At 43.5% G+C, this 16,328-nt stretch overlaps 1 protein-coding gene across 9 annotated transcripts in view; it reads right to left on the reverse strand.

Moving 5' to 3' along the window:
• Positions 1–15,602, reverse strand: part of TFAP2B (transcription factor AP-2 beta) — a 34,522-nt gene extending 18,920 nt beyond the window's left edge. For 2 of the 9 annotated variants that reach the window (XM_048298521.1, XM_048298520.1), the window contains exons 1-4: positions 14,507–14,813; positions 10,647–10,673; positions 8,895–9,353; positions 3,700–3,760 (exon numbers count right to left, since the gene is read on the reverse strand). In XM_048298521.1, the coding sequence (XP_048154478.1) occupies positions 3,700–3,760; positions 8,895–9,353; positions 10,647–10,673; positions 14,507–14,587 (628 nt within the window). In that variant the 5' untranslated portion in view covers positions 14,588–14,813. Of the gene's footprint in view, positions 1–3,699; positions 3,761–8,894; positions 9,354–10,646; positions 10,674–14,506; positions 14,815–15,369 lie in introns of those variants that run through there. The other 7 variants (XM_048298522.1, XM_048298523.1, XM_048298519.1 and 4 more) reach the window with 6 other exon arrangements.
• Between the last annotated feature and the right edge of the window lie 726 nt (positions 15,603–16,328).

The raw sequence follows: 16,328 nt of genomic DNA on the forward strand, positions 1-16,328 counted from the left end.
TTATTTATCAGCTGCTTCAAGGGGTGGGGAGGAAACTCGTGCTGGATTATTAACAGCTAAAAACAAAAGGTTAAGAGACCTTCTTTCATGTGTTTCCTTAAGATAGGAAGAACAACGGAGCATGTTTGCAAGGCCATGAATTAAGGTCTTCCAAGTTAAAATGGCCTTTCATGCTAAATCAGATGTGAGTGTGCAGAGATCGTCAGAAACAGTTGAAAGTAAATAAATACATCAGAATAATTTTAAGGTCACTGACTGTGCCCCAGAGTCACAAAAATTAACTTGGGACTCGGGCCACATAAGGTTTTGCAGGAAGACAACTTCTTTCGCCATAGAGAGTGCCAAGCAAATTTCAGATGAGCATTTGATAAGGGGACCCAATATTTTATTCCTGACACACGGACAACCTTCCCTTCATTTCAGCAAAACTCGAGGGAAAGGCCTCCAAACGTGCAGTCAGCAAGCTCTGAAAGCTGAGTTAAATCTGATATTAATGCTCTTGGTGATTATTATCATCTTGATGATTTATCTGGCTCCCTCCCTCCCACTTCCACCACCCAAATCCTAATGGAAGTGGGAGTTAAAGATGATTTTTTAATGTCTTGTTGGATTTTTAGACTGCTAATGTACCGCATCCTTCTCATTATTAGTTTATTGATTGTTCATTGATCAGCCCCCTTCAAATCGTATTAACCACCCTCTGCCAGTTTAGATTAGGAGAGTTTAAAAAGCACCTTTCATTATTTCAGCGCCACCACCACTACAGTGGAGTTCAGGCTTGGTAGCTTAATGCTCTCTCTAATGGGGCAGCTAAGAGACAAGGGGCCACGGTCCCTGCCTATTGCATTAATAGCTCAAAGGGGGCTAATACAGAAAATTAGCCTTAAACGAGCTCTGGAGATCTCCAAATGAAAGAGCCATTTATCACGCTGGCTACCTTCACTCCACTCGTTTGCTCTCTCTACTGGGAACAACTCATTTCCTCTTAACTAAATTACTTCAGAAATGTCAAGTAAGCTCAGATAGCAAACATAACAAGAGCCTGGGTATATGTAATCTGTTGTGCGGGATCGATACCTGAGATAAATCAATAGCCATGTATGAATCCCTACATAATTTCCTTAATATTTTGGCAAACCTTTTGCATAGAGAGACAATTCCCTCTGCAGGCCTCAAAGGCCATAAAGGAACAGACAGAGACTGGGTGATGTAATTACGTTTAGGCTTCAAGTCCCCATCATACTTTTCCCACTACTTTGCAATTAAAGAAATTGAGGCACTCAACTAGGATTGGGTGAAGCAGACCCCCTGTGACCCTTGCCTACCAAATATGTAGCCCAGGAGTGTTCCACTGCACAAAAATCAGGCAATACCCATGTGTCTGTCTATCTATCTGTGCCATCTGCCTGCAAGAACGACTCACAGAGTTTAAATAACTTGTTCTTGTTTCAAAGTAGATCCTCACAGCTACAAACTGCAGGGAACAAAGCGAAATTGATACTGAATGCTCTCTGCATTGCTCCTTCCCTTGTCCTGATTAAATATTGACTGCCACAAATGTGACCTGCTATTTATTACCCATTTATTTTCCTCTGCACCCAGGAAACTCACTGTGAAAAAAAAATACAATATTCCTTTATGCTGGAAAGTTTCTTGGAGCTCAGCATTACTTCTAAGGAACAAAATGCTGCTACAGTGACTTTTAAACAGTTGCAAATGCATCTCGGGCTCTTTTTTAGTAACCTTATTTCCAAAGAACATGTGTCTCCTGTTCATCATGTGTAAACTCAGAGAATCTCTTCTTCTGTCTGCAAATAGGCACAAGTAATCCCACCTAGATGGGACTGAGTCTCTTTAGGCAGCAGCTGCTCCATCTGGGACCATTTCAATGCCCACACACACAAAGCACACCTAAATATATGCCTAATACATATAAAAACCTATACCTAATATGTAATAATTACTGGCATTCACATTCTAGTGCTACTCGCTGTGTAATTGCACCACCCAGCACACACATGGAATGTCTCTGCTGTCCTCGTCAGCTGAAGGATGGAGAGACAGAAGGCTGCGTGTGTTAAAAAAAAAAAAAAAAAGAAAAGAAAAGAAAAGAAAAGAAAAGAAAAGAAAAGAAAAGAAAAGAAAAGAAAAGAAAAGAAAAGAAAAGAAAAGAAAAGAAAAAAGAAAATAATATTTTAGGTTGTGTATTCTGCGAAAGACCAGCACGGAACAACCTTAGAAAGGAGCCTCTCGACCACAAATCAAGTAATTAGTCAAATACACCCAAGAGCGAGTGTATGAGGTGTCAAGTGGGGGTGGGGAAGGGGGAGGAGAGTGAGGAAAAAAAAAAAAATACAACAACCATCAGGTTACAGACCCTGAGGAGAAACCCCACTAAAGATCTAAACTGAACCAAAACAGCAGAAACAAACAACCTTTTTTTTTTTCTTTTTAAAGTTAAGTAAGTTTCTCTTCCTTAAAAAAACAAAACAAAACAAAACAAAACCCTTTGACGTTTCAACAGATAGTCATAAATGGTGCTGTCAAATGGTCTTCAAGTTTTCATTTGTGCTCGCTCAAATAACCAGACCTTGATCATGTGTGTGAGAGACCGTGCATGGAGATTTAAATTAAAAAAATAACCCAAACAACCAACAACAAAACAAACAATAAATACACGGAAGGACCTCATGCTGCCTTCAACACATTTTAGATAAACACCCTCCCTGTTACTTTGCTTTACATCCTAGAAGATCGTCGCTGTTAAGCTATTTGTGCGCATTTGACAAATAACAAGGTCCTGGAGATAAGTGCCGTTGGTAGCAAGCATAAGGGACAGCGTTTTTAAGCCTCATCTCTGGTACTTAAAATTGAATCTAGAAGTAGAAACTCCTTAGATAATTAAAGATAGCTTTCCTTCCATTTGCAGCGTGTGATCTGTTTAATGTCTATCAGCATAACACAACACTAATCGCCAAGCATCTTTGAGTGACTGTCAGAGAAATGTAAAAAAATTAAGCAGCTGCAATACGCCCAAAATGAGTTATTGTAATTACATTTAATTAGTTTAATTAGTTAATTATTTTGCTTACAGCTGTACAAGAGACTGCAAACATTTGTTAATATCACATTCGCTTTAACAGTATGGGGTGATTCTGCAGTTACACTAAATCATGGGCGCATATGTAGAAAGATGTAAAAAATGGGCATGGGGAAGGGGGGAAGGGGGGAATCTTGGGGGAAGGAGGGAATGTTGGAGGGAGCGGGGAAGGGGGCTGAGGCTGCCTTTCCATGGGCATCTCTTTCTCTCCTCTCCACGTTTGATTCGCCTGGGAAATGTATTTAAGCCCCAAAGGGAATCGACCTCTTCCCCCATTAAAAGCCAAGAGGTCCCCATCGAACACTATCGGGGGGAGGAGGGGAGGGAAGAGGGGCTGTGGAAACTGCACTGGAGCACGGGGTGCCCCATTAGAGAGCATTTGTGTAATTAAACCCTTTGAAGGGCGGGGGAGGCGGGGATATAAACTTTTCCTTTCGCATGTCTTATCCCTTCACTCTGTCTGCTGATCCAATCAGCTATTCATCTTGCTGCCATGGGTGCCTGCTTCCCGGAGAAATTCATTGCCCCAAAGTCAAAATATATCATGAAGATATTGCTACACAGTAAAAGTTTGTCTAGCTTGTTGGAATAATCCATACCTTTTTTAATGACAGACTGGTCCAATAAGTTCATACCGCTGTTATTGGCATCTTCAACTGACTGTGGATATAAAAACATCACTATTCAAATTGACTGGATATTAAAGAATCGCGTACATAAATCATGTCATTCCAAACTGGAGTCCCTGTTATTTCCATTTGTATTAATTCACTAGGGGAGGAGGGATTTTTTTATTGTTGTATTATTATTATTATTATTATTATTATTATTATTTCCCCAAATCCACAAGGAAATGAAATTCTTACAAATTATATAGTCTTCTAATAAAACAAAAGGAGGTGTGGAGCATATGGGGTGCAATACTGGTTTTGTTATCTTATAAAACATAGATATCACATAGACTTCTTTGCATTCCATAAAGCTTTATATTTCTTCCTTTGAAAATGTGGCAATTTGGCAACATCTGCAAGATCTATTGCATGACATAAATGAACACGATTAAGGACAACTTAAATGCTCCCTCCCCTTTCCTCCCCCTCCTCCTTTTTCTTTTTTTGTTTTTTTGTTTGTTTGTTTAACTCTGCTACATTTTAATAATTCAAGGGCCATTTACTTTTTATATATCATAGTTTACATTATGGACTTTTAATTAAAGCCTGAGCCTTTTGGAGTGCAGTGCAACGCCCACATCATATAGGGGATGAACAGAAAGAGATTTACAGCTCGCAAGGTTGCTTCCATGTCCTGAATTAGTGGGGCTGGGAGGGAGGAGCGGGGATACACATTATCAAAAGTATGAACCATCAAGTTGATTGCCTAGGAAAAAAAGTCTCCCGATTTCAAAGCCTTGTTTTCCCCCCTTATCCCCCTTTCTTTTCAGCCCGCTGAGGAGCACACCTGTTATTATGGCATTAACTTCTTTAGCAGGGAAGAGAACAAAGACGGGCACAGAGGACACAGCAAATGCTGGGTTTCATTTCTCAAAACGAAAGTGGTATATACAAAAAAAACCCAAACAAGCCAAAATTACTGCTGAATCTGCACTCGGTACTGTAAAATCATCTCAGAAAGAGAAGAGGTGTCATAAGAACAATTTATTGCAGAATTCCAACAGGTTCCGTTTTAGGGTAAATTCTGGGGAAAAGGGGGACCTGTGGGTCTCTTGGCTTTATTATTTTATTTTTCCCATTACTATTACTAAAGGATTTGGGTTTTTCAGTGTTATTGCATATCTGGGAAGTTGTCACGTTTTTCCTTGTTAAGCAAAACACCTTTACAGCAAAGCAATGATTTACTTCACCATTATTTTAACTTTATCTTTGCTACGGCGAAAGCCTGAGCTTATCCGGATCCGGCCCTTATCTCCATCTCTGTGCTCAGCGGAGACATTCCAAATGGAATGAGACTTAGGAGAAAATTACATCTCCCCAAAATGTGATGGAGCAATATTTTCTATGAGATCTTTCCTTTCATTTTCCTTGAATCCACCCTCAAACGAACGCACACACGCACCCACAGAGCGGTGCCTTATGTGCTGTGTTTGGGCATGGCTGTGTGTCTCTCTCATAATCAATAGGCTACATACCTAAAGGGCACAAAATAAAATTACAAAGTCTTCCCTCCTTTCCCTGAGCAGCTCTCAACGAGGGATGATGAGCAAACCCTGCAGCCTGCTGGAGCGCAGCGTGGCGCACCTCCATGGCACAGAATCGGAGGTAAACGTGAAACATCACCTTCTCTTTTATTTTTTTTTTTTCCCATCTTTCCTCCTTACCTCACCTTATCTCTGGAGCCGATGGTTGCGCACACCCTTTATGTGTGTGTGTGCACTCCGCTCGCTCCATCAGCAACGTGGGTTAGTTGTTGTAGTTAATGAGAAGACTCCTGTCTGATTTTCTATCTAATTACGCCCTCCTGCTGGGTTTTTGTACAGGATATTCGCTCAGCATGCTGGCAGTTAATAGTCACAGAGAGGATCGTAAAGATTTAATTAGGACTGCATGCGGAAACGTGGAAAAACAACTCAGACTTTTAATTACTAGACTTCTTTAGTTAAAAGTGATACCAGGGGTTACTTTATAAGAGACTTGGGTGTTTTGGTGCAACTTAACTTTCCGTGTCTCTAGCTAGCACATAGCAGCAGTGTGAGTGAGGAGGAGGAGGAGGAGCGGAGGTGTGTGTGCAGGGAGGGGAAAGGTGATGAGTTTCCAGATATACTTAGAAAATCTGGAGAGGAAGATTCCCCTCCCTTCCCTCCTCCAATAATCTGATAGCATGAGGCTTCCTAAGCACTATCTATCACCACCTTATTCGACTCCTATGGATACATCTGAGTGAAAATCTTAAAAACGGAACTCTTTGCTTTCTTTCAAAGAGTCTAAAGAATCTGAATTTCCCCCTCCGTTTTTCCTTCATCGAATCTTTTCTTACTATAACCATACTTTTGACCAGCTGGAGGAGGGAAAAAATATCTGGGGTTGCAATGGGGGATTTTTTTTCAGAGCCCCTATTAGATGATGCAAATTTGTTCAATAAGTAGGTCTTGGGTTCTCTGTTCCCTGTCTGGAGGTTGTAAATCGCAGATTGAAAATTCCTCTCGAGAGGGGCAGCAATAGCAATACAGTATGTCCTGTTTACAATAACAGAGCGCTATCGTGTTACAATCACTTAATTCTACCCCTGGACAATGCCTCACACATGGACTAGATTTGGTGTTTATAAAATAAGCACTGTTTCTTTCTGTCACGCACTCTCTTTCTCTGTCTCCATCTCAGCCCAGCCCATTCTCATGGCACATATTTGATCAGACATGCACATACTAAAGCAAAGAGAAATATCTTTATCCAACTACATATCTCGAAATCCGTTCAACTTTTTGGACTACTAAAGAAAAGGAAAAAACCCAGTATTTGAAACCCTTCCTGGAAATTTAATCTAGCGATGGTGGATAATGGGTATACGTCGCCTAAATAAAAATCCCTGTAGCTAGAAAAGGTTCCTCGAATCTAGAATAAATCCATATTAAATATCAAGATGGAAAACTGCCCAACCTCATCTGTCACTAGTGGGGAGACGAGAATAGAAAATGCTGAGCGGCAGCAGCGAGTTCTGGGCTGCTTTCCCTCCTGCCTGTGTTAACTTGCAGTTGGACACCTCTTCCTTCACGTGTTTCTCCTTGGGATACCCTCCTCTCCCTCTTCCCCTCCTCTCCCAGCCTGGGAACAAACTTTCAGAAATAAAGGACCTGTTTAATTTCCTGCTGTCTCAGCACCCCAAATCAAGACCCCCAGCCCTGCTGGTCCACAGCCTCGTCTGCCCCATCCTATTCCCATCCCATCGCACCCACCCCGGCCCGGCCAGCCCGGGCGAGCAGGTCGTGGGTGGCCACGGGTGGCCCCGCTGCTCTCGGAGCATCGGGGGGAGGCACTTTCCGCGAGTGCAGTCCCCTTCCCGCAGAATGGATGTTTTATTGGGAAACGGATGGACGGCTGCTTTATTTGAGCTCCTTCTTTCCTATTATTTCCTCTCCTCCCTTCCTTTATGTCTTTCTCTCTTTCCCTGTCTTCCCCCTCCTTTCCCTCTCTTCTCTATCTTTTCTTCTTTTTCTCTCTCCTTTCGTCCTTTCTGCCTTTTATCTTTTTCTTCTCTCTTTCTTATCTCTTTCCTTTCCCTTCTCTCTCCTCTGTTTTACTCTCTCACAAAAGCACAACAATTACCGGCTTTTCTTTGGGGAAAGTGTAAATATCCAAGCACAAACAGTACTTAACGCCTATCGGTTGCAAAGAGAAAGGAGGAGAGCGATCCCCTCTCTGCATTCACAGAGGTAAAACTCGCCTTGACTTGCAAACCACTTTGTCTGAGCCAGGAATGCGAGACGAGACCTGCGCATCGCGCCCGTGGCGGTCAGGGGCTGCCCCCAGGTCTCAAAGCCACCTTGGAAACCCGCAGAAACCAGCGACCCGACGGTCAGTGAGCTCTGAGGCGGGAGCAAATCCAAACAGCAAAACCTTTCTATTTCTAAAACACTTCGCCTCAGCAAAGCTCGGGGATTTTCCCGTGCAGCCCTAAGACAAGCCAAAGCAATGCATCCCCTCCGCTTCCCTGCCGCTGATTCCTCTCATGTACAGCAGCATCCGTTTCACGGCTATTTTTTATCTTCCCAGCTCCTCTTTTCTCCTTTCTTTTTCCCTTTCTGTAACTTTGAAGTCGTTATTTCATCCAGTGGTCCATATCTTTATTTAGCCCAAGACTAAATACATGTACAGATATGATATATGACAAAGAAATTTTGTGAAAAAAACAAAACAAAACAAAACCGAAGCCGCATGGAGGGGAACCCACAAAATTCCGATTAGGAAAGCCTAAGGCAGGACTTGGACTCTGGAGGCTCCAGCCTCCGCCTGGAGGGTTCACACGGGCTGGCCATGCCCTGCCCCAACAAGGTGCAAACCACTCCAGCACCGAAGCTGTTAAGGGTCCTTCTGTTTTTAGGAAATAACACGTGATGATGAGTTTCGCGTGGGATGGAAGAAAGCTGGGAAATACTGTGCTTTGAGCCCGGCGAAACTCCTTTGTTATCCAAAAGAGGGAATGAAACTATTTAAAATCAGGGCTACCCTACCAAGCACACTTAACAAATAAGGGGGGTGGGGGGACGGACACAGGACTTGTTCCTGATCACCAGTTATTGCTTTTGGTTTGTTTATATTTTCCCTCCCTCCCGGATGAAAAATGTAGTAATTCGACAGTTTCATCAAAATTTCTGAACGGCAGGAAATTGGTTGGGGGGGGGGGGGGGGGGCGGGGGGGAAGAGGGGGGTGGAGGGGTGTGGAAGCTGAGATTGCATGGGAAATAACTGAAATTTGAAAAGCCAAGCTTGAACTCTGCCAGCTTTTGAAACACGTGGAATATTTAGAGCAGCATGTCTGTCTTCCCCCTGCACTTTGCTGCTTTGCCATGTAGGGGAGGGTTTATAAAGCAGAGCCTGTGCGTGACAGCAAGGAAACAAATTCTCTTATTAAAAAAAAAAAAAAAAAAGAAAGAAAGAAAAGAAAAATAGAGGTGGCGGGGTGGGGGGGGTGGGGGGGGGGGGAGTACCAGAGTTACAAAGCCAGTGTGGAAAAAGAATGGCAACCCACAGAAATATTGCTGGAAACCCCTCAGCGATCATTCCTAGCCCAGGGACAGGGGCTCCAGCTGCACTGCCCGGGAGAAAGAAACGCGGTGCCTTACCTGGACCTCCTCCATCCCTGGGTGTCCGATGCCGTGCAGAGAAAGGCTGTCCCCCATGCCGGAGTCAAGGCCATGGTGAGCTGAGTGCAGGAGGACATCTGGCCTCCTTACTGAGTGGTAGTCCCGCCTGGGGTCCAGTCCCGAGAGCTGGGGCAGGGCGGCCCGAGGCTGTGGCAGCAGTGACCCGGTTTCTGATCCCACCTCTTGCCTCTGCCTCTGTCCCCAGGGGTGCTGCTGGGGCTGATGCAAGGGGTTTAGGGAGTAGGGGTCATTGACATGGGAGTAAGGGTCCTGGCTTTGGTGGTAAGGAAGAGGCTGATAGGGGGGTGGGAAATAAGGCGGCTGGAAATCCGAGGATGGGGTGTGAGAGAGCGGAGGAGCGCTGGAGTAGGGTCCCTGCGAGACGGATCCCAGCTGGGACAGCCTGGAACTGTGGCTGGGCACTCCATCATGCCGGTCCTACAAGTGGAATGACATACAAACAACAACAAAAAAGAGGACCTTTTTTTTTTAAAAAAAAAAAAAGTAAAAGGAGCACAAACCCACCCCGAAGTAAAATAAACCAAAATATAAACAGTTGGAAAGTGGGATTCGGATGTGCCCCCTTCCCCCACCAATTATTAGAAATGTTCCAGTGTTTAGCACCCACATCGTGTCTATTCCCAGAAACAATCAAGAAGGGGGAAGGGGGCGGGGGGTGTGAGGGAGAATTGCTAAATATCATAATTAAAAATGTAGGACTGGTGCTCCAAATACATGTACGATCTGCAATTTCAGACCAGTAATATAATTCCCCATCCACAGCCCCCTCAAATCAAACCAAAGGTAAAAAAATAATAAATTAAGAGCACAAGAACACCCTTCTATGAAGACAACCCACCCCTTCTCCTGCCTAAATTTTCCCAACCTCTGTTTATTCCCTCTGCTGAAGTCCTGTAACTCAAAATCACCAACCCATTTTCACGTAGAAAAGCCCAAAAAGAAAGTTGCACTTCTCGGAAGACTCCGAGGTGAGAAGTTGTGTGAAAAAGGACTTGGGAAAAATAAAAATAAAAAAAAAAAAAAAAAAAGGGAAAAAAAAAAAAGCCAAAATAAAATTTACAGGGAATCTTTGCTTAAAGGGAGTCTACCCCTTAAAAAGAAATTTTAAAAAATTCAAATAAAATAAAAATGAAACATCAGTATTGAGCAAATCCAGCCGCTATGATTTCTGCAGCAACTTCCAGTGTCTTTTGTTTCCTTTTTCAATATTATATTCCGGAGAACGGGGTGGGGGTTAATTGTAATGAAAAGTCTTTGGGGTGTGTGTGGGGGATAGGGGGTGGGGGGAGTGTATAGAGGCTTCAGAGAAAAGGTGGGAGAGGAGTTTTGTCCAACTCCAACGCACTGAAGCTGTGAGGCTAAAGTAAACAAGAAAAATATCTATTCCACAGAGTGTAGCTCAAACCCCCACAAGCAATGGCACACATGGTTAAAAAAAAAAAAAAACAAACAAAAAAACAACAAACCAACAACAAAACAACACGGAAAAAAAGTTCTTTTTCCCCCTGCTCTTCTCCCAAGACTCCCCTAGCTCAAATCGGGAACACACAATGCAAAAAGGGAGAAGCAGCTGCAAGCCTCCTCCAATTATTGTGCTAAATTACCAAGCCAAAGGCGTTTAAAAAGAGAGAGAGAGGGAGAGAGAGACACAACAGATCGAGAGAGAGAGAGAGAACATGCAATTCTAGTACAACATGGATCCAAACTCACCATGGCGGAATAGGTGTGGACTAACATCTGGAAATAAAAAAAGTCTTGTAATAGCTAAAAATAAAATAATGGTGATAATACTAATAATTGGAGGGAAAAATATCAAGGAGATCTGCAAAGGGACGTGTTGGACACAGGAGAACAGCTTGAGATATTTCGAAGTCTATCCATCAAAAAAAAAAAAAAAAGGTTAAAAAAAAAAAAAAAAAAAAAAAAAGACCAATGCCCCCAAAACCGAGCCTGGAAACCTCTATCTACATATATGATTTACCCCTCCCTCTCGGGGATTTTTTTTCCTCCTTTTTTTTTGGTTTTTTTTTGGTTGGTTTTTTTTTTTTTTTTTTTTTTTCGCCTTTGAGCTCCCAAATACAATCCTCTTCAACCCAAGGCTAGGCTCAGACTGCTCCGCTACCCCTTCCTCCCTTTCCTTCTCTACACCGCCTCATAATAATTGATATTCATGACTATTAATATTACACGACTACTTTAAAGGGAGAATGCAGGACCAAATGGAGCGTGAAGCTGGCAGCCAGCTCGAGAGCTCCCCTACTATTGTAAATGACGTTCATTCAGTGGAGAATTACTAGATGTAATCAGACGAGGGGGGCTGGCAGAGGCAGAGTTTGGGGAGAGGGAGAGGGGGGAAAAAGTTTAGCGAGGAAGAGGCAGAACTTCAATTAACTCGAACGGAGGAAGATGCGGAAAGTAGACACTGCTGAGCTGAAGCAAGGAAGTGAGATGAAGCAACGCTAGAGGCTCAGAAGAAGAAAAAGAAGAAGGAGAAGAAGGAGAAGAAGGAGAAGAAAGAGAAGAAGAAGAAAAGAAGAAGAAGAAGAAGAAGAAGAAGAAGAAGAAGAAGAAGGAGAAGGAGAAGAAAACATATTTCCTTTTTGTTTTAATATATATTTAATTATACATTCCTAATACGAGGAATTGATTGCCTTTGGTGCTTTTGTTCTTGCAGTTTGTTGTTGGGGTTTTTAAGCAAATCATGAAGAAAAAAGAGGCTTTTCTAATTTTTTTTTTTTTTTGGTAATTTTTAAAAGAATGGAAGAAGAAACGTGCAGTCACTGTAATATATGTCTGTTTACAGCGAAGATTAAGCCTTTCTGGTGCGTGTTACAGAGCGTATTTATTCTCAATACCCAAATAAATACTTGAATCTGCGTTAAGTTGGGCTCCACTTCTTTTTTTTTTTTTTACTGAATCCTGTTTCTACTGCCCGATATGAAAAAAAAAAAAAAAAAATATATATATATACGTACATAGATCTCACGATTTCCACCCAAATGTGAAATGCATGGAGAGAATTTTAAAGGATAGTAAATTTATAGTTTTGAGGCAAAGCCAGGGGCGATATAAAACCTTTTTGATGTTGCAGGAACCCGTTCAACTGGACTGTCTGCCATTTCTGTTAAAGTTCAACTTACGTTCCTTCCTAAATAGACTCACACTTCCCAGAGCTGCCCCCCCGCACACACACACACACACACACTTTTGTTTTAAGAACAGATTCAGTTTAAGTGGCTGACGCCTCTACCATCGTGTTGTTAATTATAAATCGGAAAGAAGAGACCGAAATATTTTTTAACATAAATCTAGAGGGTTTCAGCTCTTTAAAAAAAGACAGCAATTTTTTCCCCTTTTTTTCTTTTTTTTTTTCTTTTTTTTTTTTTCTGGTAAGGCTACACGTTGCAAAATGCCCTGGAGAGCATCCCCAAGTTAGGATATACCCTGCCCGCAGCCAAATCCCACCCAACCGCTCCCCCAACTCTTCTCTCCCACGGCAATCTACAAACGCGGGTGTCCGTAAATCCACAGAGCCTTAAACCCCCCCCATCAAAAGCAGGGTGGAAAAAAAGCCCTTATCCCCGACCTCGGCAAGCAGGGAGGGGAGATGTTTTGTCGCCTGCTGCTGCGGGCAGAGACAATGGCCGGGCTGTGCCTGGAGATGGGGAGGGAAAGGCAGCGAGGGCTCAGCGGGCTGGGGACACGCGGGGACACAAACACACACACAGGCACACACACACACACGCACACGTGTGTGCTCATTCTCTGCTCCTTCTGCAGATGCCGGCTTTTGCCAATGATAATTAGCTTGACGGCAGCTTTTGGGAGTGGAGACATTTCTCCCGTGCGGCCGGCGGGTCCCCACCCCGCTTCCCTCCATCCCGTTCTTTCTCCGGCCGGGAGCAGCCGGAGCTGTACCTTGCCTGGGTCTCTTTCTGCGCTTTTCCCGGGAGTTTCCCCTCTGTAAGTGCCAAGGCGCTCCCGGAGGGGAGGGCTGCGGGCGGCGCGGCGGGGCTGGGGCTGGGGCGGCCCCGACGGCGCTTCCCCGGCGGGCTCCGGCCGCTTCCCGATCCCCAGCCCCTGTCCGGCTCCTGCCCGTCCCCGTCCCAGTACACATCCACTGCCCGATCCCCGGTCCCTGCCCAGCAGCCAGCCCCTCGCTCGGTATCCTCTCTCTCCTCTCAGCCCCTACCCAGCCCCTGCCCTGTCCTTGCCCGGTGCCCGGTGGCTGCCCGGTCCCACCCCGGCTCCTGTCCGGTTCCCAGTCCCTGTCCGGTCCCCGGTCCCTGCTTAGCGCCCAGTCCTTTTCCGGCCCCTGTTCAGTCCCCGGTCCTTGCCCTGTCGCTGCTCCCGGCTCGATCCCCAGCCCCTCCCCAGCCCCTGCTCGGTCCCTGCTCAGCACCCAGTCCATCCCCGGTCCCTGTCCTGTCCCCGGTCCCTTCCTTGTCCCCGGCCCCTTCCCGGTCCCCGGTCCCTGCCCGGCCGCCTGCCCACGGAGCAGCTCCCGCGCTGGAGGTGGCAGATTGCGCCCTTCTGAAAATCTCCCCCCATGATCGCCGTGCAAACGCCTCCCACTCAATTAAAAAATACAAACAATAGAAAAAAAATAAAATACGATTTTGTGGAGCACCATTCCTCACTCATCTTTTTCTTTCTTTCTTTTTTTTTTTTTTTTTCCCCCGTTTCTGAGCAAATCCCGCACGCTGGTTTAACTTACAAGGAACACATTCGCGGAGCCCTTTTGGGAAAGATCCGGCTCAGGGAACCATACAAAATTAAGAAAGGTTTCGCAGTATTTGAGCTGTGATTTTTTTCCCCCCCCCCCCCTTGGTTTGCTTTTTGACCTCGAAAATAAGGTCTGGATAAAGCTCACAACTTTTCGTGCCCGCGGACTACGCGGAGCTGCCCTCGACTGTATCGGTTCGGGTGTGTGAACTCACACACGCACAAGAATGTATGTGCCGCTTAATTAATGCCAGTATATGTACACATGCACATCTTATCTACTGGTGTAGAGGTATAAAAAGTCGTAAAAGACGTATCCGATTGTTAAAACAAGAAAAAAAAAATCCATATTCAGGTTGAGCTGAGCTTGGAATTGCAAAATAAAAAATAAAAGAAAGAAATGCATCCAGTCCCTGAATACCGGATTGTGTTTCTCTTCTATTTTCTCTATTTTCTTTAAATTTTCCTCAACATTTGTCCATATTTAATCGAATTATATCTAATTGGAGGTCTAAACAATCAAACTCTTGCCTTTAAGTTGCCTCATTCCAATCCCCAGATCATTTCTTTGATGTTTTAAATCGCATCAAACAGCTTTTCCTTAAAAAAAAAAAAAAGTTTAGGACTTGGCATGCTGAATACAAATATGCAAATAAATAAGCATTTAAGCATTTACTATCGGTTTCCCGTCTCTATATTGGTGTGTGCTGGTGTATGTCTCTATTTCTGCCTGGATGTATATGTAGAACTATATAAGTATTATATAGCCATGCCTGTATCTATATGCTAGATGTATATTTAAATATACATATACTCTCTTACTCATATGCATATTATATACTCACCTCATAGATATCTTCATACTTGACATTTTCAACCAGTTTCCAGAGCATGATGGCAGGCTGTTCTCTAGGAGGTGAGTGCATTCATGTGAAGAGCAGATGTCTGGATTCTCAGTACTTCTCTGTCTGTAATGATCCATCTATAATTGGAAATGGGGGACAGACACCAAATCCGACGTTCCTCTTCCATCGCAACTTATATCTGTTGTCTGAAACAATAGGCTGCAGAAGCCTACCTCAATCGGATAGTAAAAAACATTATCTGTTACATAGTTACATATAGCTACAGACATATATGTGACTAGATATAGACATATACACACATATACAGACTTATATGCAGGCATACAAAACATATACATACACGCAGCTGCACGTACACAGATTTATACATACAGGCACCTATACACACATATAGCTCCGAACAGGCAACTTTTTCCCATGTATAGACATATTAGTTGCCACATTTATATATGTAAATTAAATATATTCTTCCACATGTAGGTACATGGAGACTACATGTTACATATGCACATGTGCATGCAAACCTGGTCAATTTATATAGGAGTGCATTTAAATGCATATTTGTGAATCTAGTTATACATTTACACATACATATGTTGATACAGAGGGATTAAATATGCGTATTATGCAGTGCATATATCTGTTATTTTAGTAGATGGATGGATGGATGGATGCATGGATAGATAGATAGATAGATAGACAGATGGATGAAATGAAATGAAATGACTATTTTTTCGATCCCCCTATGAAAAAATAAAGGATAAGTTGTCTCTGCACTAAGTGATTCATCATTTACAACGAGATATGATGCTTTTCCCCACATGCAATATGCTTTTATTTACATGTCCAGAATTATCCGCTCATATGCAGTTAAACACCAAAACAGCGTCTCATCAAAGCACATTCAAGCAAATCTAAAAGGAGTAAATTTAGATCAGTGATTTCCACTAGAAAGCCCTAGACTTCAGGCTTGGACTGTATATTTTATAACTTAGAAATACTTTATATGTGGAAAAAATAAAGGGAAAAAAAAAAAGGAGTTTAGCAAACCCTTCTCTGCACAAATTTGAATGGCATTTACTCCTTTCAGAAAACAATTAAAAACAGAGTTGGATTTGTGCATTTCCCGGGTAGCCCTCGGTTTGGAAGGGGAGAGGAGGAGTTAGACCAATTTTAACCTTTATTTTTTTTTTCCTCAGGCAAACCTTCCTTCGCATTGTCCGATTTTTTTAACACGTTGCACGGCAAAGAGCCGACGCAGGCAGCAGAGCCCATCTCTGCCTTTGAAAGGAAACAATCGAGCTTTGCAGTGGGCTGGTGCACCAGGAGGGGAGAAAAATGGGGAAAAAAATGAGACACAGAGGCAGAGAGACAGAGAGAAAGAAGGTGTTTCTAAATTCAAGGTCCTGTCTCTGGAAATTTCAAGCTCTGCCTGTAAGGTTCCTACAAATCTTTGTTATTCTGCACGGGATCCTATGGGAAAGTGCACAGTGTCCTTTGTACTTTCAAAGGTCCTACAGGTAAAGATGCTTTTATATATATAGATAATCTCGGAAACGAGGAGAACTTCATCAGGAGACACATTTGCTGTTGTGTGGTTGGCTGGTGGGAAGGGTGGGCTTTGCTTTTTCTGTTCGCTTTGGCCTCAAATTAAGGCAGAAAGTATAAATTCATCCCTTTTCTCCTCAGCCTCTTCCCGCCACCCCTCCCCATTTCACAGTGTGCATCTTCTTCTGAAACCTCAACCCACAAAAGGCAAGAGGCAAACAGCACCAGATATTACAGCAGGAGCTGGACGACG

This window comes from Corvus hawaiiensis, chromosome 3 (genome assembly GCF_020740725.1).
Source record: "Corvus hawaiiensis isolate bCorHaw1 chromosome 3, bCorHaw1.pri.cur, whole genome shotgun sequence".
In the NCBI taxonomy this organism is placed as follows: Eukaryota; Metazoa; Chordata; class Aves; order Passeriformes; family Corvidae; genus Corvus; species Corvus hawaiiensis.